This window comes from Dermacentor variabilis, chromosome 3, assembly GCF_050947875.1.
Source record: "Dermacentor variabilis isolate Ectoservices chromosome 3, ASM5094787v1, whole genome shotgun sequence".
In the NCBI taxonomy this organism is placed as follows: domain Eukaryota; kingdom Metazoa; phylum Arthropoda; class Arachnida; order Ixodida; family Ixodidae; genus Dermacentor; species Dermacentor variabilis.
Genome location: NC_134570.1, coordinates 70,866,524 through 70,891,390, shown reverse-complemented (window position 1 = coordinate 70,891,390; position 24,867 = coordinate 70,866,524). Strand labels below are relative to the sequence as shown.

Below are 24,867 nucleotides of genomic sequence, written 5' to 3'. Positions count from 1 at the left end.
CGGTAGGAGCTTCTTACGAACTTCGCACCAAGGTCGATCGACCGGCTGTTCGCCGACTGTCTGTGGCTGCCGCGCTGCGCGCACGAGTGTGTGTCACCCGCCGATGCATTCGCGATTCTTTCGATGCTGCTTCTTGCGGCGACGGCAGCGGCGATGTCGCTTGCGCTTCGCACCCCGCCGAGCGCGCGACGGCGATATCGCGCCGCGGCCTACCCGCCGACGGCGCGGCATGCCGTCTTCGTGGAGTCGACGCACGCTCGCTGGCTCGCTCCACCGCTTATTAAATGCGACGTGCGTGCGCGCCGCTGCGAGGTCGCTGGTTGAGATGCGAAGCGTGCCATCCGAGCTCCGCTCTTTCCTCGATTTCGATCGGTCTAACCCTCCCTTCCCTGCGGGCGGCTTGCCTCTCTTCGGGGGTGGCAATAACAAGCGGGCGCGTTCCTCTGTGTTGCAATTTATAGAGTATGCTGCCACGATAGAGGGTTACGACGAATCCGGGCAATATATCGTAAAAGAGCGATGCGGTGCCTGATACGAGCCCTGCGGTGTTTGCTCTGAGATGCCGCGCTCTTTATCGGCCCGCTTGTTCCTCTGCCGCCCGCGCTTCGCATTGCTCTATCTCTCTTTTCTTTCTCTCACGCGCACTCAGTAGTGAAGTGCTCGTATTGGCCCGAGTGATGCGCCTTTTATTCGTTCTTTGATACATACGTTTCATCGCACAGCTATCGACTGCTGCAGAGTGGAAGTAAAATCCCGCCAGCTATATCGGCTGCGTAAACACGTCGCCTGAGCACGGAGTGAAGTATAGGGGAGGGGCCCTGCGTGTTTTTTGACACCGACCTGCGGCGCTCCTGCGTGCGCGCCCTGGCGCCTCTTTGGCCACACCTGGCCCTTGCGCCAGTAAACTTCATCAATCGGTCAATGTTGCGTGATCGCTCGGAAAGCGCTGACGGGGCTTCCGAGATCGTTGCATTTTTATGAGCCTTCGTTGGCGGAACTTACAGTTTGAGTGTCGGGAGCTCCGTGGTCGAGAGGCATTTTTTTGCTCTCTCTCGTCTAGCAAGCCCTGGCAGCGTATAACACGCGCATAACTATCGCCTTGTCGGAAGGCACATTTTGGGGCCATTTAGGCTAGTGTTATTGACGATCTGAAATTGGTATCATTGTGGCATTGTCCATTAGGTGGCTACGTGTCCTCGGTGTCTGTGCCATGTGTGTCGCGTAATATTCGCTATATTTTAACATGCTCGGTTCATAATTTTCATTACAAGCGTCAGACGATCAACGTTAAAGGCAGAACCTCTTTCAATTCGCCGTAAACTTTAGATATCATTAGTTAACCGACTTTGCTCGGGCTTGAGAGGCGAGTGGTTAACAGCACGTCACGCCGACGACTCTCTGGTCGAACTTGTCCGTACATCTTTACGCAGTGCGTATGAACGAAGAAGCTAGGAGCCGCATGTCATCGTTGGACTGCTTCTTCACAGTTGACTGTGAAAACGGATCAAACCAAAGTCTGTGCTCGAAAAAGAAAAAAAGATCTCACCCGAAAGCGTTTCTCACTCTCCGTGCATGCAATCGGTGTTTGCCAGCGCCGTTCGTGTTCCTTTCTTCCTCATCGCTCGCGGCCGTCGGCTTCGCCGTCTTGGCCTTACGTGTTGTGTCCTATCTGGTGCTGTAGGTATTCCTCCGAACGCGTAAGCATTTTTGAATGGGTCTCCTACGAACTTCTCGACGGCGCCTCACCGCTGGCACACATTTAAATCACCGGGCCGCGTAGACTATGCAGAACTTGCTCAAGCTGGGCCGCAAAACGATGACGAGGCACGTCGTAGCTCCCGAGTTCGCCCGCATTTATTTCGAAATCAAATGGTCGTACTCGCTCTTTGTCCTTAGCATTAATGCCTTTGTTCAAAGCGACCCACGAAGCGAACACAATGCAGCCATTGCAAACGAGACTGACGCCGTCTAAAAGGAAAATACGCCCGCTCTGTTGCACGAGCGCTGTAGATGTTCTCGTGGTAGTCGCGTTTATGTCCTCTTCCGAATTCAATTCCCCCGCACGTGCGCGCGTCAGGAAAAACGCAATCGCTCCTACGAACCGTTACTCCACTGTAACCGAAGCGCGTTTGCCTGCTTGCGCCATCGACGGGGAGGCGTATGTATACCGTGGCAAAACGCCGTTAGGCTCTTGTACGCAGCTAACACGCGCTTGTCGCGAAGAGCCCCCATCGCCTTCCGGTGAGCAAGGTGGCCGCCGATGTGTCTGTAGGAACGGTGCAAAGCGAAGCGTTACACAATGGGCGGCCGGGGAACGATCGCGTATGCACGACGCCACGTGGCCAAATAATGGGTCGAACATTTCTTCCGACCGCGGTGCCACGCGCCCGCATCACAGGCTGAGAGAGACAGAGAGTGAGGCGCAGTTGCCGCACAGTGCACTGCGGTAAAGGAGGCGCGCGTGCGACGTTAGATACCCATTGTTGTGCGGGGGGGGGGGGGGGGGGTTGCATTGTTGTTGCGTTGCGCTTGTAAATGTCTTTCTTGCGTGTCATCGGTGATTCGACTCGACGACGTTTGCGTGCGTACCTCCCCCCCTTCCTTTATTTTTTCGCTTCTCTTTATTTCTTTCCTCTTTTCCTTTCTTCCTTTCTTCTTTTTCTCCGTGCGCGCTCTCACCGTTTTTTTGCAAGTAATGACCCGCGCACTTGCTTGCTTCTGGGCATGTCAAAAATGGAGATGGGAAAACGGGAAAAAAAGAGCGCGCATATCAGCAGGCCTCTTATGCCATTAAAATAATCGTTGCGTGCGTGGCTGCAGTTAAGTGCGGCGAAGAAAGTAGCTAGCCAGAAGAAGACGTAGAGGACAGCGAGATAGGGAAATAAGGGGGGGGGGGGAGAGAAATTGCGCGTGTAACGAGCGATTTGATCTCGGTTGTCGTCGGTATGTAAATGATCTTGCGGGCGCCTGTCTGGCCTCGTTCCTCGCTCGGTTACTTTTCTTTTCCTCCTCTTCCACTCTTCCCCCTCTCTCTTTCGCGTCTGCTTCGCCTTCCTCGCGCTTCTTAAATACGCGCCTTCTACCATTTTATCTTTGTTTTTCCCTCCACCGATTCCTCCCCAACGTGTGCATGCGTTTCAGGCACTCCAGGAAAATTATCGGCGCCGCTGGCGATTCGTTAATTCTCTCGTGGGTTGTTTCCCCGTCAAAACGCTGCGCAGTGAGCTGTTAGAAATCTCCGCTGCGATAGACCGTCGACCTCCTTCTCTTTCTTATTTCCCTCCGCGGTTTGTATATACGCTAAAAATAAAGAAGGATAAAGGGATGAAAGTAAAGCATTCAGATTTCCATAATTGATTGCTCCGCACTGTCGATATTGCCCGCTATTATTCGTCGACGCGTACATCTGTGGGCATACTGTTCTCATGTTTGTACGAAGCTCTCGTTGCACTTTCTTGTGTGTGGGCATATATTAATGTTGTATCTCATGTGGGGAAAGCAGAAAAAGAACGTCTAACCGCGGGTCTGTTCTGCCCAGCTCGCGCCACAATGTAGCTGATCGATCCCCTTGCGTGTATCACATCCACTCGACGCGCTCCTTGACGGTCCACGTGCGTTGATGATCGATGCGCGCACTTTTGTTGCTCTCTCTCTCTCTCTCTAATCTGCTATCGATGATAAAGCGTATCGCGTCTGTACTGCTCGCGGGCCTCGCTGTTTCACGATTCGAAGACAGATACGTATGCATTGCTGCACGCGCATGTGCAAGCCTTGACACGCCACGCCGCCGTGTACGCGCGCAGTGACGGCGCCGTGTGTCGCTGCTGTGCTGCATGCGGCGGCGTGTGTAGGAAATGGGGGCGCTGCTGCCGCCCCCTCCTCGCGTTTTGGTGCCGGCCTCGCATTGGAGGAGACCCGTCCTTTTTCCCTGTACCTGCGGCGGTGCGGCCTTTAAACGACGACGGCCGATTGCTGCTGGGGTTGCTGCAGCTGCGAAGCGTCTTGTCGCAAATGTCCGCGACATACATATGTAGTACTAGTAGTAAACTTTGTTAAGATAGGGAAAGGGGGTGAAAGAGTGATGTGTGCTGCCCCCCTTAGTCCAGCCAGGGCTCCATTGTCCTTGGCCGCCCGCTGGGCTTGGTGGAGGATTGTCCTCTGCACCCCCAGGCCCGAGCTGGCGATCTGTACACCTCCCACTGCTCCGCAAGGGATTGTTGGTTTGTGTTAGGCTGAATAGCTGACTCTATCGGGCATTCTTTCGCACGTGCACGAAATGTGGGAAAGGGTTGGTCGTACTCCACACCGCGGGCACATAGCTCGACATTGTGTGCGGTAGAGTACTTTGCTCGTGTATGCAGAGAAGAGGAAGTCGAAAACCGCGCGGACGACCGACCACTTGCGCGTTCTGTTATACCCGCCGTTTCTCGAACGCGGATGATGTTATTGCGCGGTTGTGGTTCGTGCGGCGGTTATGAGCCGCTGCATCCTGCGCAGCGTGCGATTGAACTGCTTTACGCGCTTTTCTGAGTCGTATCGCTGACGCGCCTGGCAGCGAGTAATTTGTGACTTCTTCCTGCGCGTCGCTATATCGTCGCGTCTTTTTTTACCCGATAGTAAACTCTAAGCTCCCCCACCGCGACCTTTAGGTTGACTTTGGTGTTTTAAATAGCACGTACGTGTTCCAGTCGACTCCGCTGCAGCTGTTCTTTCATTCATTACATCTTTTCTTCTTTTTTTTTAAATCTTCCGAGTCGCTGCGGTGAGTACTTTAGCGCGAGAACAGAGCTCAGAACTCCACGGGTGTCTGACTTTTGAAAAGAGCATCCACGTTGTCAGGAGCTGCTTATTCCGTTCGATGGGGTTGGAAACAATACGAAACGCATTCATTTTCCTTTGAAATGAACCGGCTCGACCGAGCGTATAGGCGGCCTCACTTCAATTCATTTGGCAATCTCGCGGTACGACAAAATGCGCAGGAAAACAAAGGCTCGCGTCGTGAAACGAGCGGGCTGAAGCAGCTGAAGTCGCATGTGGTGCACTATAGCTTTGTGTGTGTATATATATATATATATATATATATATATATATATATATGATGTACGCTTCTACAATCATGAAAATGTGTTTCCTGTGCCACGCGCGACGTTTCTTTTTTTTCATACTTGATAAATTCCGTCTGTGTGTCATGACTTGCCTCATTTGATCGTGTATTTTTTTTTTTTTTCACCCGCAGAGTATCACTCCATCATTTTCCTTTTAATATTCTTTGCTCTGCTTCCGCTGTATATAAAGAGACTCCCGTTCTTCTTTTTTTTTACCTCCGTTGAACACGGCAGGGCCAAGTGGAGCCCGGCCAACCAGCTCTCTCTGTATCCGCTGTTCTATCAATATTATTTCTCTGCGTCCCTTTTTATCCGGAACTGCAGCTGCGCGATCGAGATATAGCGACGCCAGCTGGTCCCGGAGCTTTAACGGGTTCCGCTGACAGCAACGTTGCTGCATTGAATTACGGGTTGGCGTACGACTGGCGACATTGGTCGGATAAGTACTTGCCCATTTCAGCTGCATTTGTCGGTCGGCATCGTCGGCGATGATGTGGCAGTCGCGGTACAATTCTCTCTCTTCGTAATAGGTTGAGCCCGGCTAACCACTTTCGAATCGGAGGAATCTGGCATCGTTCGTTCGTCTTTTTACTTTATTATTATTATTATTATTATTATTATTATTATTATTATTATTATTATTATTATTATTATTATTGTTGTTGTTGTTGTTGTTGTTGTTGTTCACGACACTGCGCTGTAAGTGAGTGGACTAGCTCTCCGTGTCGCCCCGTGCATAATTGGTCGGCAGGAATCTCATTAATTGCCTCTATCTCTCCCGTTCGTCGACGAGTGCACTCCACTTGCGCGCTAAGTTTGCGCGCGCGCTATTTGGGTCGAGCGATTTTGTTTCGGAGACCCTGCCCCTCCCCCCCTCACCGTATAGTTTGCGCTACTGATATCGTGCTGCTCTCTGTATATCTATATACGCCTGCTATGGGCGTTGGCCTCTCCGTCGCGCTGGTTTAGTTCGCTTCTGACGAATTTGCTTGTTCGGGGAGAGGTTGGGGCCGCGTCGGTATAACTCTCGGCGGGAATGGAGAAGAGTGTGTGTGCGGTTGCTGCGCTGATAAATCTCGTCCGAGTTTGCGCGATTCGGTGTGCGCCGTGATGCATTGCTCGCTCTGGCTCGACGCCTTGCGGATGGTAATTGCCGCGTAACGAAATCTGTACGTTGCTCGGGGAAATGACTTATTGTTTCAACGTCCTCATCGCGTTTCGCCATTGGTATATTTGCAGGCTTGTGCACTGGGTTCCGAAGGACAGGGGTGATTGGAAATTCCTGTGAGAGAGACCTTCGGTCTTCCCGCACCCTTTACTTGGAAGTGGGCTTGTAATGGCGCTGGATGTCAAGATTGTTGTCGCCGTTGCGCCGAGCGCGGCATGTGCCGGCGTCTCGTCCATAACGCTTAAAAGTAACGCATAGAAAGGAGGGTGATAGATGCCCTCTCTTGGAAGGTGGTCCTTTTTTTTTTTTTTTCCATGGCGTGCATTCTACCGCTGACATGATACACTCTGCATATAGGGAGTGGGGTATGGGGTTAAATTATTGTAAACAAGGACGGAGGAATTAATGTGCGCGAGCAAGGATTATAATGATGTTTACGCGTTGTACACGATGGCGAAAAGAATGTGGCCTTGCTTTGTAACGCGAAGCAAACTCCGGCAGAAACGAACGGAGTTTACCGGCGAGAGTGGTGCGCTCCTCCGAAGTGTTCGTGTGTGTGTGTGGGTGCATGTTGGGTGCCCCTCTGATGCAATATAACGCTACCCTTGTGTTTAACATCACCTCATTATTTGTGGGGATCGAGTGGAATGTTTAGCGCTGCAAATCTTTTTTCGCGCTTGTTTATTTCTTCATTTGGCAGTGATCGACTGCGCGAAAAAGTTAAGAAAAGATAGCTTTTTTCTGTAGATCACGAACCATCTTTGTCTGGAACTTCGCGGCTTGTGGGCGAGATTAAGGCGTAAGTTAAGGGCGGCCCTGTAGGCGTCCACGCAACAGACCGCAAGTGTTTGGCGACGCTCAAGGGAGCAGTGCCACTAGAACACAGAAAGCACTTTTTGAGTTCTCCAACTTCGGCGTAGACAATAGTTTTATTTAGATGAGGGGGCCCCAACGCCTACGTCCCTCTAATGTAACATTCTCTAATAGCCCTTGCAATGTGACGGCCGCACGCGCGCCGTGCTGCTCCCCTTTTTAGTGTGTAGGGGTTTAGCTGTCCGCACGCGATAGCGATGACCCTTTACCAAAACAGAGACCTTATTAAAAAAAAATCGATGGAGCTCGGTGTTGTTTCCCTCATGCTGGATCACCGCTTACCGTCGCGTCCTCGTGCGCAATTCGAAAGCAAAGCCGCCTCACTGCCGCCTATTCCCTGCGCTCTCGAAGTCAGTGCCCCAGTCGAGTTTACTGCGCTGCTGCCTGCGTTTCCCGGCGACGGTAATGATTTATCAATGTCGCATAAATTCCGAGCCTATTCGCATTGCCGTATACCGTATAGTGAGCGGATGTTATGTTGGAGACGTATAATAATGCCGACGTTCAAGGTTTATGCTTTCCCGGTTAGCGAGCAATGAATAATAGTTTAATATCGTCTTGCCGACAGCGGGGGACGACATTTATGGGCCCTTCGAAACATGTCACAGCGCCTCGCCGCAATCAATGTACGTCGGTGCCCAGAGCAAGAAATTGGCCCTCGCAAAACCCGGCTGGGCGGTCGGCAGAATAAGCTGTATACGAGATCTCCGCGCGATTGGTTTAACGTTAGTAGCCGGTTCGGCACTTAAGCGAAAAAAAATATTTTAAGAAACGCCATTATGAATGCGAATAACTCGGGTATAGCGAACGCAATCGTTATTAGGAGACGTCCACAGCGTTGCTGCAGCAACCGGTGTAATGGGCTTTGCGAAAAAATACTGCGCCCGAGTCTGTATCATCAAAATGAGCGCTTTGTTAGAGCTCCCAGGCCGCACGACAGAGAGCGCCCGTTCTTCGTGTGGCCCTGCCCATGGAGCCGTTTTGATGTCTCGCGCGACCCGGTTGTACCGTGAGGCCCCTCTTGCGAATGAATTGTATACCGCAGTGTGTAGGTAGCGCGACAGATCAGGGCAGCATGTCGTGCATTCTGTTTGGTATCCGTGATTCTGTATTTTAGTCCCGTCTTCTTGCCTGTCTCTATAACCGATGTGTTTCTCTTTACAGGCGTCCGACGCAGGATCTGATCTCTTCTCCGGACCAGCTCACCATCCAAGTGAGTGTTCTTTTCACGAACTTGGTCCTTTGTCGAACTTCGCGCGTCCTCCTGCGTGCACGCAGTGTTCACCTTCTTTCTATTCCCGCCTTTATCATTACCGCAGGGCATGGCAAACTGGAAGGCCTTCTTGTTTTCCTCCCTGCCTTTAATGTCTGTCTGTCTGTCTGTCTAGATAGATAGATAGATAGATAGATAGATAGATAGATAGATAGATAGATAGATAGATAGATAGATAGATAGATAGATAGATAGATAGATAGATAGATAGATAGATATTAAAGACGGGAAAATATGTCTCTCTCTCTTTATGCACGCCTTTTGGGTACAGTGTGCATACGGCCTCAACTGCCAGTCCATGCACCATCGGCTGATGCTTGGCGGCTAATTGTTTTTGCACACTTCCCAACGCGTCGTAACGCTTATTTGAAGTGACGTTTCAGAAAATAGTTTGCTATCGTAACTGTCGAATTTTTTTTTTTTCATGTTTGTGTTCTCCTTTTAACCACACACGCACACACACAGTGCAGAGTACTTCTCGTGCTCGCATATCGACTACGGATTGTGCCACGTATATGTTGTGCGTCGATCCATGGATCTTCGTAATCTTTTTCGCGGATTTTCTTTTTATTAGCCTATACACTTGTTTTATTCATGCTCTGTTGTCTCTCTCCATTTTTGTTAATTTCGCGAGCAAACATATTGAGATGGCCGGTCATATAACGAAGCGTGGCAAGTTTCGTAGCTACGAGGAACCGCCTGTAGCACCTACAACATTTAGAAATCGCCGTTAAAAAGCGCACAAAACTGTTCCTGCGTCATTGCGCAGTGAACCCTTATATCGTCGTGCCACGCGTCTTAATGTTATCACGCGGCTATTGTGTAATTTTCGCAGTAACCGGCGTCGTGGATTGTATCACGGGTGAATATCTGGCTCACTCTTGCGGCAGTTTTTTACTGTCGCAGTGTATGTGGGCATGTCGTTAGGCTATATACTTCTCGCGCCGCGCCTGTCGCAAGTGGCCAAACTGCAGTTTCCAGCCCACCCGCGAGTTAAAAGGAGAGAGAGAGAGATGCGAGAAAAAGATGGCGCGCGTTTCCCCCATAAAATGATCGGCGTGTACGGAACGGCGTTCATTACGCGGAGAGTTTGCCGTGCAGCTTCTAACTTGGTAGTGTAAATACCGCGGGAGGCCTTAAGGAGGGGGGGGGGGCGCCTATTTATCCCCTCTCGCCGATAGCAGGGTGGGCAGCGACGACTATCGGATGGCAGTTTGGGAAGTGCGACCATTACTGGAGGCTCGATCGCTGGGATTCTATGGCCTGCGCACACTGACGCTCACACTCAGCATATACACGCACGCACGCACGCACGCACATAGGCGGTTTTTTGCGGCAGCTACTCAGTAGGAGCGTCTATAGGGGGAAAAGTTCGTACACGGCCTGAGTGTGGGAGCTTTGTTTAGTCGCCTGAGCGACGGTGACGCCGTCACCCCCCCTCTCTCTCTCTCTTACACATTGTTCCCTCGGATAGCTTTTTTTGTTTCATTTTATTGCTTTTCTCTCTCTCCCACTGAATTTTCCCGAGAGTGGCGCACTACCCGCTTTCGTGCGTGTGTCCATCGCTTAGATGTTGTTGCCTGCTTTTACGAGCTCGTAAAAAAGAGAGGAGGCGGAGAGAGTCGCCCTTGCCTCGCGTTTACCTCTATTCTCGTTTTATTCGCCGTCCAATTTCGTGCAGCAGCAGCTCACGCAGTGAAGATGTCCCCCGAGGTACTCAGCGCTATAAAAGGGACCAGTTATGGCGGTCCGTTGCAGATTTTTTTTTCTCATTTGGTTGGGTTAGACATATACTAAATTCCATGGGAAGCGGCGTCCTGAACACAACCGCTTTGAGTGAGGTGGGAAAATGGTGCGAGTCGTCTAAGAGAAATGGCCACTACGTCGCCGAAGCGGCCTATCTTAGCCGCAAAGCATTCCCAACTGCGTTGATTTGTCGCTGGCTGGTGGAGTACTACTGCCCGACGTTGTAGAACGTTGCACAGTATTAGGGAGTCATCAGCGCGCGGGGAGCCCTAAAGACGGGAGCGAGCCAGGCGGCATTAGAATGAGAGGGGAACACGTCTTTGCGTGTCTCGGCCGTATTAGGAAGATATGCGGTTGTAACGATGGCAGTGTGAGGGGTCGGGGTGGGGGTGCCGGCTTTCTTTTCGGCTGGGCTGCTGGACAGACAGAGCCGCACGGACTGCGCTAGTTAGTGCGTGTGTGTGTGCTTGGAATGGGGGCCGCCGAGCGGCACTTGGCTCGTAAATGGGTCGTTACCGCGCGGATCTCTCGCGGCGCAAAACAGGGTATAAAAAAGACGCGGGCGCGTTATACATGGCGGCGATCAAAATGGCGCCGCAGTTCTGTCGAGCCGCCGCCGCCGTCGGGGTGATTCTTTGCGCCGCGTGTCGGCGAGGAACGCTGTCTGTGTGTTCAGCTGTGTCGCCTGCTGCGTCATTGTCTTCTTGCTTTGCGCAGTCTGCGGTTTGCGCATCTGCTCGTGTTAGTTCAAGCGATTGTCTCGCGAAGCTGTCTGCGTTTTGTAGGTCGTATGTAGCAAGTGCGGGGGGGGGGGGGGGGGAGTGCACTTATGCGTTCGTAGATCGTGGGCTCAAGGGTTGTCTCGCCGTTTATGAATGCGCAGTCCCGTGGACATCGCAGCGAGGAAATCGACTGTCCGACACCGCCGAGCTTTCGAGGCATAAAACTCCACGGTTGATTTTCATTTCACCACTACATAGGCGACAGGAGGGCTTCGTCCTCTTGAATCAGCATGCACCCCCCGAATGTCGCTTGCTGGGAGCAACGATGCTGGGAGCGTGCACACTCGCGTCCCGCTTGTTTGCGCGGGCCCGTAGCTTCACGGCAGTTATGGCTGACGACATTGTTTGCAAGTGAGGCCGCGTCTTTAAACGTTAGCGCGATGGCCGCTTAAAGTCGTTCAGGGTTCGCGCGAGGGTCCCCTCGACAGGTTTGTTGCTGCTCTGTGCGGTAACCTTGCGGGGGCTAGCAGGGGCGGCGTCGACACGCGTCGTGTGCGGTTGCTCGATGGCAACCGCACGTCGTCGTCGTCCGGGGTGTTGGGGGCCTTACGCCGGTGTCATTGCTCTTTCCGAAAGCGGTCGCTCGACGCGCCGTGCGGACATCGGCTGTTGGCCGTGCTTTATGCGCGAGACGTGATCCGTGCGGCGAACCAGGCGCGCCCGTCTCGCCGACCGAACTCGCCGTGCGTTTGCCGCTAGCCAGCTTTAGCAATTGTCGCGCGCGCTGCGCATTGTGTCGCCCCAGCTGCGTTGGCGCGCAACATCGCGAGCGTCGCCAGCGTCAACTCGGACGCTATCGCAACCGTCGCCGCTCTTCTCGGAGCCGCAGGTGCGAATAAAAAAAAAAAAGATGTTCGGGAACTGTCGGTGCAAGCTCCCAGTGTCTTAGCGCGGTCGCCTGATTTGCGCCGTTTCCTCCAACTGGCCTCCGTCTGGCATGCGGGTCTATGCAAATACGGAATGAAGATTCATTACTGCGTCGCGTTTTTCTAGTGCCACTTCTGGATGCGTTATCATAAATCTTGACAGATCTAAAGTGTAGGACGTCTTTTTTTTTATATATACGGGTGGTAGATTTGCCCACATGAAGCGGCGCTACAAGGGCGAGGGTGAAAAGAACACATACGACAGGGCTGTCGCATGATGTCAGCGCCCGTCCTGCCGTATATGTGTTGCTCTTGTCCTCGTCCTTATAGTGATGTTGATATATGCACGCTATATCAAGACCAACCGACTCTCCCAAAATCAAGGTATCGTTGGTACACCAGATATGCTGCAGAATTCGCCTGTGAGAAGTCTGGCAGGGTGCTAGAAAGAGGGTTCTGTTATCGCGTTTCGTGGTCTCGGCCTGGGAAAAAAAAAATTTCTACGTAGGTCGGCCGGAGCCAGTGCTCTGTCTGTAGTGTACTGTTGCATATGTAAGGGATTGTCAACACGTTTTTATTTGCTCCTTGATGTTGTTATTTAACTATACTTTACCGAGTATTCAAGAAGTCGTTCCGCTTGGTAAGAGAGCAAGAGGTGGCGTCTACACAGGCTTACAGGAGAGGAACGCTCGTTTGCACGTCAACTTCGTTGCACCGGAGTTCTCTTTGTCCGAATGGATGATTGGGCTCTGCCGAATGAGAACAGAGATAGTAGGAGACCATTCTAGGAGTGCGTATAGTCCGGCGCCGTGGATTTAAATCGGATGATAGCGTAAAAGCGAGTGTCGATCCACTTTCCATTGCTATCTTCCTTGATGTTTTGCCTTTGTCCCGTGGTGACAGCAAAGCCGGACGCTCGCCTGCCGCGATCCGAGCGATGGGGCGACATATCTGCGGTTGTCCGCGCGCATGTAACGGTGGTCTACCAGCGATCTCGCTGGTAGACCCTGAAGCTGTCTCATTTAGGTGAACTCTTGCAACAGCGCCTTGAAACTTTAACGCCAAATTCTATACAATAGCTCAGATTTTAACAGATAATTCAACGTTATACGGCGCTAAGTCAATAGATATTCGTAAATTTATTCATTATAGGTTGGAATAATCCATGCATTTCTGGGTAAATCTCGCGCATTGGGTAGGAGCCATAAACGGGATAGGAAACAACAACAACGCTAGCAGTTCTGAGAACATAAGGATACGTGTACTTGTCTTAGTGGGTGTGAGCGTTACGCATGCATCGGTATTTAGTGGCAGGCCGTGCATTTATATTGGAAGAGTTATCGCGTGTTGATTACTGGCTAAAAATAACAAAAAAGTAAGAGGACGTTATTTGAGAGGGTTTTCTAGAGAATACGCGGCGTGATAGCCACGTTTTTCCAGCTTTGTTTTTCGGGGCCCGCATTCTAGAACAAGGAGCGTGTTCAGACGTCCCGTAATTTTTTTTTTTTATTTCTTTATTGCAATGCCCACAGGGCCTTGCGGCATTACAGCGTATATGAAAGGGGGGAGGGGGGGGAGGGCAAGACGTTGCTAGCACCATCGATAAAAAACGGGTAAAATGAAAAAAAGCAAGTAAGCAAGCAACTGAATATACAATCATGAATGAACAACAGTTTAGGTACGAGGACACAAACACACAACCAAAAATAGGGAGCGACGCCTCTTACAAACACTGAATAAACAAGGTATCAATTACAATGCGCATTCCTTAAAGAGGAAGAGATACATCAGGGGAGGAAATGGCGGCAATATCATGTGGCAGTTTATTCCTTTTGCGAATCGTTTTAGGAAAGAACGCCACCCCGAAGAAGATCGTTTTGCATTTCATCTCTTGATTTTATAGGCATGATCAAGACGCGGTCAGAGGTAGTCAGGATTGCACAGATAATGCTCCCGATTGATACTTGTCTTATTATGAAATATACTCTGGATAAATTTTAGTATGAGGGATTTTCTTCGCTGCTGAAGTGGTTCCCATACAAGGTTAGCCTATGCGCTGGAAACACTAAAATAGCGGGTATAATTGGCACGAACTAATCGCACAGCCAAATTCTGAATCCTTTCAACCTTATGAACGTCTAACTGCAGCCAAGAGTCCCAAACACGACAAGCGTATTCAAGTACTGGTCGAATGTCAATTTTATACAAGCGCTCTTTAGCGGTAAGCGGCAAAGTCTTGGCATTTCTGCGAAGAAAACCCAGCACTCTGGAGGCCTTGCTGGTGATGTAATCTACATAAGGACGCCAGCATAACTGTGCATTAAAGTAAACATTAAATTGCGTTTGCCCCTTGCACAGACATGAAAGCACGCGCACGTAGTAGAATTGACAGTCTTGGGGACTGCTTTCGGTCGGGCCATCCTGAAAGGCTGAACTTAAATCCTGTCGCATCTCTGGCATACGCGAGGGGACGCGGCAATGTCGAGACGCGTGCGGATCGGCTTGGCGCTGCTCCGACCGGCGTGTGATGCTGGTGCGGCAAAACCGCGTGCCGCATTTATTTCTCCGGCGCTGCAACGCGCGCGTGTGCGGCGGGCGTGCGCTTGCACGACCACACCGTCCCAGCACACCTTCGCGAGGTGGAGCGCGGGTCTGTGGGGGGTGGTGGTGGTTGTACGCGGAAAGAAGCGCTGGCCATTGTAGGCACGCCGCATCACACGGCGTGGACGCGGTCGTGTGCGTGGGTGCGTGCGGGGGCCGCCGCCGCCGAGCTCCGCAGCTGAGGAGAGAGCGGTGGGCCGCGGACTATGCGGTCACGCACCGCGCCCGCTGGCCGGCGCTTTTAATGGCCCCGCCGAGCGTTGCCGGTTGGGCTGGTGAGGGGGGGGGGGGCGGAAGCGTGTCCGCGGGGTGCTAAAGCGGCGAGGAGTGGGGCCGGGCAGCGTTTGCAAGTCACGCTTGATGGATGAACGGTTCGTTGGGTTTCGCGTGCTCCCTCCCCTCGCCGAGCCGACCTCTGGGGCTGCTGCTGCTGCTGCTTTGGCGGTGGCGCGAGCGATTTCGAAGCGCCTCTGAAAACGGTTATTAGCGGCCGACGCGAAAGGAAAGTGGACATTGCATGCGGGGTGGGGGACGGGCGGGCGTGCGCGTCCGACGGCTGTACGTGCGTGCCGGAGGGCGGCTGTTTTGGCGGCATCGGCCCGGCGATTAAGTCTTCCCCCCCTGCCCTCCCTCTCCCCTGTACCCTCCGCAGGCGGCGGCAAACTGGTGTGTGTGTGTGATGATAACCGCACGGCCGAAGCTGCTCCTTCCGCCCGCTGCGTCCTGCCGCCGGCGAACGGGCGTGTTGCTGAGGTTGCCCCGTTCTGGTCTGCCCCGCGTTATTATAGTGAGGATAGTTGCCGAGACGTGCGAACACTCGTGTTTTATTTTGCTGCCGCCAGGGGTGGGCCTTTATTTTTCTTTGTTTACTGTTTACTTTCGCCTCCACTCCTGACAGCAGCCAAAAAGAGAACGAAAAAGCGTCGGTGAATTAACCGTGTTTGCCTCTGTGGCCGCACAGCGCCCTCCTCTTTCAGACCAGAGTTCGGGCGAAGAGGCGGTTATAATCAGAGCGTGTCACTGAACGCGATGGTTTAGTTTACGGCCAGCTGCTGTCGCTATGCTAGAGCAGAAAGCAAGGTACGTTTCAGCGGCTGTTGCTGCCGTTTGAACGGTGTATTATGACCGCGTAGGACTTCCGGCTAGGGTCTAATTGGAAACAGGTTTTAGGTGTACACGGGTCTGCAATTGTTGCACCAGTGCACGAAACGAGCTTTCTATATATACTGCCTTCGTCATCGTCCTCTGTGGCAGCGCCCTCAGATCTTGCGAATGGCGACCTAGTGATTGACCGACCTTCGGGCCGTGCCTAACCGTAGCGAAGTTTCTGGACTGAAAAACTGAGCAAAGCAGTCGATTAACGTGCGCGACGTGAACGCGGGGAGTAGAAAATCGAAGCGCGCTATAATGCTCCACTATCCGCGACTCTGGAGTTCACCGACGGGAACGTTGTAACGCGACCTTATCGTCGATCGCTTTTTCCTTAAAGCGTCTTTTACTCGGTCCTCCGAGCGCTGTGCGGTGGTCCAAGGTTGTCTTTGCTCACGACGTGCTGCACAAATGACCGCAACCGCGCGCTTCGACGTATATATACGCTACCTTAATCTGCCGACCACGTCGACAGATTAGTGTTGCAGCCTGGCGACGAGGAAGTTGCGTGTATAGATAGAGCCCCCCGACGAGAACCGTTCTTGGTACGTCGCGGGTAAAGGAGGAAGGAAAGCACAGGGTCATGCCTCGAGAGGAGCCTCCGTAATCACTTTCGGTGAAGAAAAGGGGCAGGCGCAAACATGTAATCTTGCGCCTCCTTCTCGCGCGGCGGAGGCGATGACGGTGCGCAGAGCGCAAGGTTGCGCGTGATGAAGTGGGCGCCGCGGTCTCATTTTACGCGTCGACCGGCGGGCGAAGCCCAAGGACTAGACGTCACCACTGCCGTACGTGCAGTGTGCCGCCGCAAATTACCGGCCAAGATGCGAGGCCGGAGGAGGCGGTCGTTCGCGCCGCACCTCACCGTGTTACGACGACGTACCGTGGTGGACCCCACTACCTCGCCTTGCCGCCCCTTTAGGTCCGGGGATGAGCGCTGTGCGGCAGTTCCTTGTTCCGGCTCGCGAAGGTTTCTCTCGCCGCGGGAAGTTTCTTTGTTATTACGCGCAGCTCGGAGCACATAATCGCCGTCCACCACGCGATGGCCCCACTGCGGTGTCGGACCAACGTGTACACGCTGTTCCTTTGCTACACTGAGGCAACGTCTTGACCCTAAGAGGACATAACGACGCTTCTCCTGTCGGCGGCGCTCTGGCCAGCGGTGCCTCCTTAATGCGGCAACCGCGTTGTTTGCGCACGTCTGGGTTGTCGTTAAGCGCGAGGAACGCGGCCGTGTCTCCGGATCCGACCGTCGGTGTGAATGGGCTTAAGTGGTCTCCGCAATTACGGCGGTTTGCTAACGCTGACTTATCGTGCCAGTAACGCCATGGCCGTTCGCTTCGTTGCAGGGTCGTTCGCTTGGGCGGCCGCAGGAGGGTCGGTTCGAGGCACTTCTTGTGTGGCCACGGTAGATGTAATGCGAGGAACGGCCGGGTCTTGCGTCTGTAATTGGTCACATCCACTTGTACGGAATCGTTTTGCATTAGTCGCTCTTCATAGGATAGCACTGCAGGAACTCCGCAGGTACTGCAGTCTTGCTAAAGTGGAATCACATGGATAAGTTCCAACTTGGGTTCGGTATCTTCGCCCCATCAAATTTCAAAGTTTTGGCTTTTGGTCTTTGTCGAATGGAGGTTAAGGTTAGGGTGAAAGTGGTGTCAATAAATTTAGTTGCAACCTGCGTTAAACGCAGAGATAACGCTTTGAGTCCTCGGGAAAAAAAAGCAGGCGTCGCGTGGACGTGCAAGTGCAGAAGGCGCTCAAGCCGCGTCGTTGTTCACCATTTTTCGTTTCTTGTCCGAATGTCGCGTTGCTGACGATGCCGTGCCTCCCCCCATCTCTGTGCGCAGGGCCCCCGCAAGCGCCGAGCCTCGGCCAGGCGGCGGCCAGCCCGGCGTCCAGTGCGGCGACGACGACCACTACACCCGCCGGCGCGGCGGCTGCAGCGGCGGCACCAACCACTGCCGTGACCACTGCGAGCTGCACGCCGACGACCGCCACCACGACCAACGCTGCAGCCGCGCCGCCGTGCGTGCCGCCCAGCGCCCGCTCTAGTCCCCCTCTGGCACGGCGAGCACCGCCGTCGCCCGCAGCAGCCGCGTTGCTGCACAATGGGCCTTCGTGGCAACAGCAGCAGCAGCCGGCCGAACCGCAGCAGCAGCTTCCCCAGCAGCACCAGCAGCCCGCCACTGCCGCCGCGGCGCCCGTGACGCCCGCCGTGACGAGCGCTCCGTCGCCCGTGGTCAGCACGCCGACCACGACCAGCAGCAGTGCCACGTCTTGCGCGCCAGCCTTGGGTCTCGGCTCGAGCAGCGCGACCACTACAACCAGCGCCAGTAACAGCGGCGTGAACGTGAGCGCCGTTAGCAGTAGCATCCATCAGCGACCCCGACTGGCACCGGGCAGCCCCGCGCCTTGCCGATTGCCGTCGGCCGAGCCGTCGCCCCCGCCGGCACCGAGCCTCGTATCTGAACTGCTGTCGCAGCCGCCCTACCTGCCGGCCGAAGCGCTCAATGGAAACCATTCGTCTTCATCTTCGAGCGTCGGTGGCTGTGCCTCGCTAGTGGGGCCGCGCGAGCACCACCTCTTCAGCAACAGCCGGACACCGACGACGCCCGCCACGACGCCACCCGTTGGCGCCACAGCGCACGCCGCCGCCGCGGCCGCGGCCTCGGTGGGCGGCGGTGCGGCGCCGCCTCCCCTGCGCAACGGCAGCGCGTTTGCCGGCCACGGCTCGTCGCCGTCGCCGCTGCTGGCGAGCCACCTGGTCCACAACCCGGGCACCGCCGGCAGCCGCGAGGGCAGCAGCGGTAGCGTGTCCAAGCCCGTGACGCCCGCGGCCGCCGCGCCCGCACCGGGGCCCTTGTTCCCCTTCTCGCTGGTGCAGCCGCCGCCGCACAGCCGCGGCTCGCCTCACAGCAGCCGAGGCTCGCCGCAGAGTTCGTTCCTGGCCGCGCTGCCCACGCCGCCGCCGGCCACGGCCGCCCGCCCGGGCCTCGCGGTCACGCCTACGCGCGCCCCGACCCCGACGTCCAGCCTGGGAAGCTCGCATTCCAACAGCAGCCTGTCCAGCCTCAGCCAGCTGAGTCAGTCGCTGCAGGGCAAGGAGAGTGGCGGCGGCGGCAGCAGTAGTAGCAGCAGCGGCAGCGGCCGAGGGGGATCGCGCAACAATACGCCCTGCTCCCTGGCACCGCCACTGGGCTCTGTGCCGGAGAGGTCCAACCTGCCGCCGGGGATCTACTCCGGTGCATCTTCCAACAGCCTCACCAGCCTGGTCTTCTCCAAGCCCTGGGCTGGGTGAGCGTTCTTCAGTTCCCCAACAGCTTTTTCCATTTCGAGTCAATTGGCTGAACAGAAATGATTGTACTATGAACATACTATCTCCCATATAAAGCCACGGCCACTGTGGCAGAGGCAAAAGTTTGCACGTCCTGGTGGCACTTGTGAAGTGATCGCCGGTAGCATTCGCACTGAAAAAGCGACGATGCCAGCTGTGAGCATCTTGGCAAAGTAAAATTGAGATACATTAGGAGGCAAGTTCCTCCATTACATTTATGTGTCCAAGTCTCGTATGGTAGTTGGCTTTGGGTCTGCTATTTTGAATGTTGTATACAAATGTCAAAGACCTGCGGTAAATATCAAAATTCTATCACATCAGCGTGATTACTTGGAAGAGACAGACACGACTCGCAAGACAATTTGCAGAATGATGTTAGCCAATTAATAAATTTAACAATTAACCTTGTATTGAATCACTATGGAGAACATGTTCCAGATGTGGAATTGACACTGAGTAGTGATGATGTTCATGTTGCCGAAGTCCTGCACTTTGCACCAGTTTAAAAATTTTGCACCTTCAAAATTTGTGGTGAAGTGCATTGGTGTTTCATTTTATAACATCTACAAGGACTCCACTTTCCACAGTGCTGAATGTTAGTGGCAACATCCTTGCATTGCACTCCAGCTGTTGAGGATGTATTTCTCTGTGGAGTTTGATTGAGCATCTCCTCCTCGCTCTGTTGCACTAAGGCAGGAATGAGGCTGCAGAGCACACAGCATAGTTTGTGCTTCTTTGCACCATTCGCAGGTCCGGGCCCGGTTCCTACCCGGGAGTGTCGGTGACCAGCAACGGCCCTCCGTCAGCGCGAATGGGGACGCCACCCGTGGCGGCGCACCGGCCTACGCCCCCACTGCCTGTCAGCAGCAGCGGGCCCTCCCCCTCTTCCTCCTCCGCCGCCGCAGCCTCCTCAGCGGCGGCGGCAGCAGCAGCAGCTGCAGGCCTGGGGTTTCCTCCTCATCCAGGAATGTTCGCTCCCCCCATTGCACCACCAGGGGCTCCCCCACTTGCCTCCACTGCTTTGGGCTTGCCTGCTGGGCCCACTGCTTTTGTGCCAGATGCGCCTCTGCTGCCAAGTAAGCCACACTGCTTTTTAAGGGCCCTCGAGAAGAATATTAGGTTGTGCTGTGATGGGAAGTTGTGCTCCTGCAATAGCAAAATGTACATTGTTACCCTGAGAGGAGGCTTAGTAAGGCAGGAAAGTCGTAATAATTAAAGACTAAACTGAATAACAATGACTAAATAAGTAACGAAGGCAATAACTAAAGAGGGTAATGCCACTCTGAGGTGTCCCCACACCAGCTTGTTTTTACGTTGTAGACTTAGTTTACTGTTTGTTGGGAAAGAATTCATTGCATTGTAAGGAAGCCAAAGTCCTAGCCACCTTTCAGTGGCTGAAATGTAAGAAAACGCCTTGATGTCCAGGACCTCACACTATTGTACTTGCTCTGAGGTTTCAGCACAATCCAAGTTACATTCTTCATTAGCTGCAGAGGTGATAAGAGGTCATGCTGTGCCAGGTGGTCACTGCCAGCTTTCAGTCAGAGGTTCCCACAGAGAGCTCTTAAAAGAAAAAAAAGATTTTAAAAGTAGCCTAATTGTGTCCCATCCCCAAAAAATAAATAAATAAAAGAAATGCTGCAAGGTCTGAAAAGTAGTTATAAACAATTTTGACACTGATCACTTTGTAATGTCATTCTCTACTTGAGCACATGAAAGAAAGGAGCAGGGTAGAATGGTGACCACAGAACCAAACCCTTGCTAGAGCATCTTTGCAAAGCACTCTTCTGGCCTAACTCATGTGTTTACATCCATAATCGTGCAACTTTTCACTCGTCAAGTGCTGACTTGTTTCTTGTGGTGATCTGTTGTTTGTTTGATGTGTTCGACTGAGTGAGTCGTCATTTTCCGACAACGATGTCTGCACTGTAACCATCTCAACTTGATAGGCCAACATGAATGACAAGGCCTGTTCTAGCATTCTGGCAATGTTCTAACTGCTTCCATCTGGTTCTTTGCCTGACCTAGACCAAGACCTGCTGCGACGAGAGCTGGACACACGGTTCTTGGCATCTCAAGACCGGTCAATAGCAATTCCGCCGCCACCCTACATGCGCACCGAACTTCACCATCACCCAACGCAGCCTGCCCAGCAGCAGCATCATCCTTTGCACCCAGCACACAGCCCATTCCTGCCCCCTGCCCTCGCAGGGTCCCTAGTGCCGCAGCCATCACCTCACCTGGTCAGTGATAGTAGTGATGGCACGTCTGTGATTTTGCCAGCAGTAGGCTGACATACATTAATTTGTTGAGTTTGTAGTGCAGTTTGTTTCCTCTTGTAACCTTGTTTCAGGTTGTACCTAAGCAATGCTTAGCCTTCAATATCTTTCTAAGAACTTGCACTTATACTATCCAATAATTATGTGTTGTTGGATGAGTTTGTTTTACGACATGGTAGCTTCACACCTGCCAACTATCTCAAACTTCTTTCTTTAGTTTATTTAGTTAAACTTGTTCTACTATTTCGCTAATGTTGCGTCACGTTTTACAAAGTATTAGGTGTTAAAAGATGGGGCAACTTGATATTGGAAAATACAGACAAAAATGAAATTGGGAAGGTACCTGCAGTGCCGTCTTCGCAGCTGCCCGAGATACCACATGTCAGAGGGCAGCGAGGTAGCTGCTTTGGGCAACTTCCGTTCATAACGAGTTCCTAAAACAGACCAAGTCTGCAACAGTGAAGTCACTGAAACGGTCACTGTGATCTAAAGAGACTTTGTTACTTGTCAGTCTGTGCTACTTTAAGTTTGCTGCTTCATGTGTTCTACGTCTGAGGTAAAATGTTGTTAATGAAGTGTGTTTATCTATTCCATGAAATGTGTGTGGCTCAGGGCTAACACTAAAGCAATGTATGCCCCCCCCCCCCACACACACACACCTCCCCTGTTTCTTGCCCTGTTTCTTGCCTGTGGGATTTTTACGGATTTGATGCTTGACAGGTTGGCAGGGTGGCAGCTTCAGCGCAAACTTGATGAAAACGTAAGACTGAGGATAGCGCGAAGTTATGTTGTCATCATCCTTACGTTTTCACCTATGTTGCAAAAAAGCTGTAATGTCGAGCATCACATCATGTTTGGTGGCATTATCGTAAAACAACTAGGTTCAGGAGCACTAACAATGACTCGCAGACATCTCATGTAACGAAATTTGGACTGCATTTTACTTCTGCTCGTGTCGTACTTGTACGACTCCCTGATCATTGTGCATGTTCATTTTCATGGCAGTGTCCCAGCGCGATCCGAAACTACTATCATGTTGGTTGCCTGTCACAAGGCTGTTACAGGCAAGGATTATAGTTATGTCCACTGTTTTCAAAGGTGATGTTATCGAGCCATGCTGTAATTCAAGGCAGAAAAAGAACCTTTACTGTCCAGAAGGTACTTGCGAACGGGCAAGTGATATGCCTCAGTGTTTTAGTTGCAATATTCTTAGAAACATCGAAAATAATAAATAATAAATGTGCAATTATGTCACTTCCATTGTCAACCTATGTTTCATTCATTTTTAAAATTTCGATTGTAGTTTGTTCATTTTCTTTTTTTTTCGTCTTTGTAAGCACTTAAGTTTTGATAGATGTCATTGTAGCGCTTACTAAATAATTTCCTTTACAAGCTTGTGTCATATTTGTTCCTCCTCCCCCCCTCTCCCCCGAAGAAGGCTCTGGTGTTACGATCAACTCTCTAATGACAGTGATTGCATCTCAGTGGAAGCAAAATTGAAAACCCGCATTGTGCTGAGATTCCAGTGCCCACTGTATAGATAAAATGGAAATCACGTGGTGGATAGTGAACTTGATGAAAACAATATTCCTGTGTCGTTTTCCTTGTGGCCCAGATACAACTTCAGCGGATAAATATGTGATCAATTGATATTAGTTGCCTCCCTTGCTTCGAGCTATATGAAGTTTCGCTGCTGAGAGCATGTTTCTAACACTTTTTCCTTTTGCTTGTTTTCAGTATGACAAGTTCCATCCAAAGCTGGACTCGCCATTTTATTCAAGAAGTGCCGCAGTAAGTTTGCTTAGTTCACACACAAATTATTTTAATGTTCCCTTACTTTGTGTACATGCTCCTACATCGCATTGTGAGCTCAACATTGAAACTTATAGCAGCATTAGTGTGTGCCTATATTTCTGTGTTACCTTGACAGCTTTTATGTTACCTGACTTAAATTTAAGCAAAAGAAAAATTACGATAAAGCCACACTGAGGCATACATGGACACTAAATGCAAACCATCAGCTGTTTCTTTTCTTTTAAGAACAATTTCATGTACACGTGCCTACATTGTGTGCCCAACAACACATTGTTGAGCCTACTGATGCCATTGATTGTCACGCATCAAGGTAACCTTTTCTTTTGCTCGCAATTATGAAAGGTACACTGATACATGTGCCATGAGACCCAACACTTATTGGCACAAGCTTTGATGACTTCTCCTTTTTTCTTTGGTTGTTGACACGTGAACTATCTCCGTCCTGTCAAAAATTGGTTTGCACTTGCATATAGTTCAGTGCACTATGAGATGGCCTGGTGTTAGCAGCAGACCATAGTTGTATGGGTGTTTGCGCAGCTTGTCGTCTATACACTGCCCAGTTTGTCCAACGCAGATCGCACTGCATGACAATGTTATGTTGTACCCCACGTTTCTCGCAGATTAAACAAATCTTGAGGCATGTTGTGTCCCCCATGGGTCAGGTTTGTTCTTGCTATTCAACGCATGCGGGACAGAACATGCCATGCATTGCTGCTGCTGTTGCTGCTTTCGCTGCTTTCATAGGGTGTGTTTGCTTTGTGTCTTCGTAAATGGTTGAATTTCATGGAACGTGGTGTGCGACGTGCCCTTGTATCAACTACAGTGGATGATAACAGTGAAATTCTATGATTAATTTTATAACAGTACATTGAAAGTATAGAATTCAGCTGGTAAAGTACACTATGAACATTTCTCTCTGTCTCTCTCTCTCTCTCCTTTTACAATTTCAGTTGGGGCTGTCCGGTTACACTGGTCTATCTCCACTTCTCAACCCAAGCATGGCCACTGGAACCCCATTCGTATCACCTGCCCATCTTGCTGCATTTCAGCCAAAAGTAAGAATGTTTGGTTCATCGTCCTACACAAAAAGTTCTGTTGGCATTTGCCTTATCATTGCCATTCCTCATGCTTTTGGTCCCCGTAATCGAGATTTTAAAATTAAATTGATGTCATTTGTTCCCATTTACATGTTGCTATGTGTTGGGCACGTTTGTAGTGCTCGGGCTTTATGGAGGTGGCCAATAAAATCGGTACTTTTCTTTTGCACGCAGACATTGATGCACACATGTACATGCCTAATATATAACGATGCTTGCCCAAAACAATTCATAATTAAGCATTTCATTGTATAAGGCACTTCAGCACAGAGCTTTTTGAATAGATTTAGTGAGTTTTGGGACATATGAAGCCCATCTCTTTAGAACATGTGCCTGTTGTGGGCAGGGAAACGTTCCTGATTAAAGGGGAGAAAGTGTACTGGGCTGTGTAATGTTTTCAGTTCTGCCTTTGTTGAGCCATTCAAATTTAAATGTGTACTGTTGAGACTCATTTGGCTTCGGCTTCCTTTGGAGGTCACCATATTGCTCTCAGAATGGTGCATGCTTTGCTGCTGCTGTTGATGCTTTCGCTGCTTTCATAGTAGGGTGTGTGTGTTTGCTTTGTGTCCTTGTAAACTCTGTAGCCGTAGCGGTAGCAAGCATTGTTCCCGTTTTGTTTTACGCCTTGCATGTGGTCGTCCTTATGTTTTGAACAATTGTAAGTCTACACACACTTTTTTAAACAACAAACTCTTTATCTAGACAGTCGTAGATTGCTGATTAACCCCTCCCATGTTTTGGATAAGCTTAGCTTGTCTTGCCAATTTGCATTTACCCAT

The 24,867-nt window shown here is 51.6% G+C and overlaps 1 protein-coding gene across 5 annotated transcripts in view; it reads left to right on the top strand.

The window, feature by feature from the left end:
- Window positions 1-24,867, top strand: part of LOC142575859 (uncharacterized) — a 408,749-nt gene that overhangs the window by 364,973 nt on the left and 18,909 nt on the right. For all 5 annotated transcript variants that reach the window (XM_075685564.1, XM_075685567.1, XM_075685565.1 and 2 more), the window contains 6 exons: window positions 8,311-8,359; window positions 17,411-18,857; window positions 19,648-19,973; window positions 20,926-21,140; window positions 22,914-22,967; window positions 23,942-24,046. In XM_075685564.1, coding sequence (XP_075541679.1) covers window positions 8,311-8,359; window positions 17,411-18,857; window positions 19,648-19,973; window positions 20,926-21,140; window positions 22,914-22,967; window positions 23,942-24,046 — 2,196 coding nt within the window. The remainder of the gene's footprint in view (window positions 1-8,310; window positions 8,360-17,410; window positions 18,858-19,647; window positions 19,974-20,925; window positions 21,141-22,913; window positions 22,968-23,941; window positions 24,047-24,867) is intronic.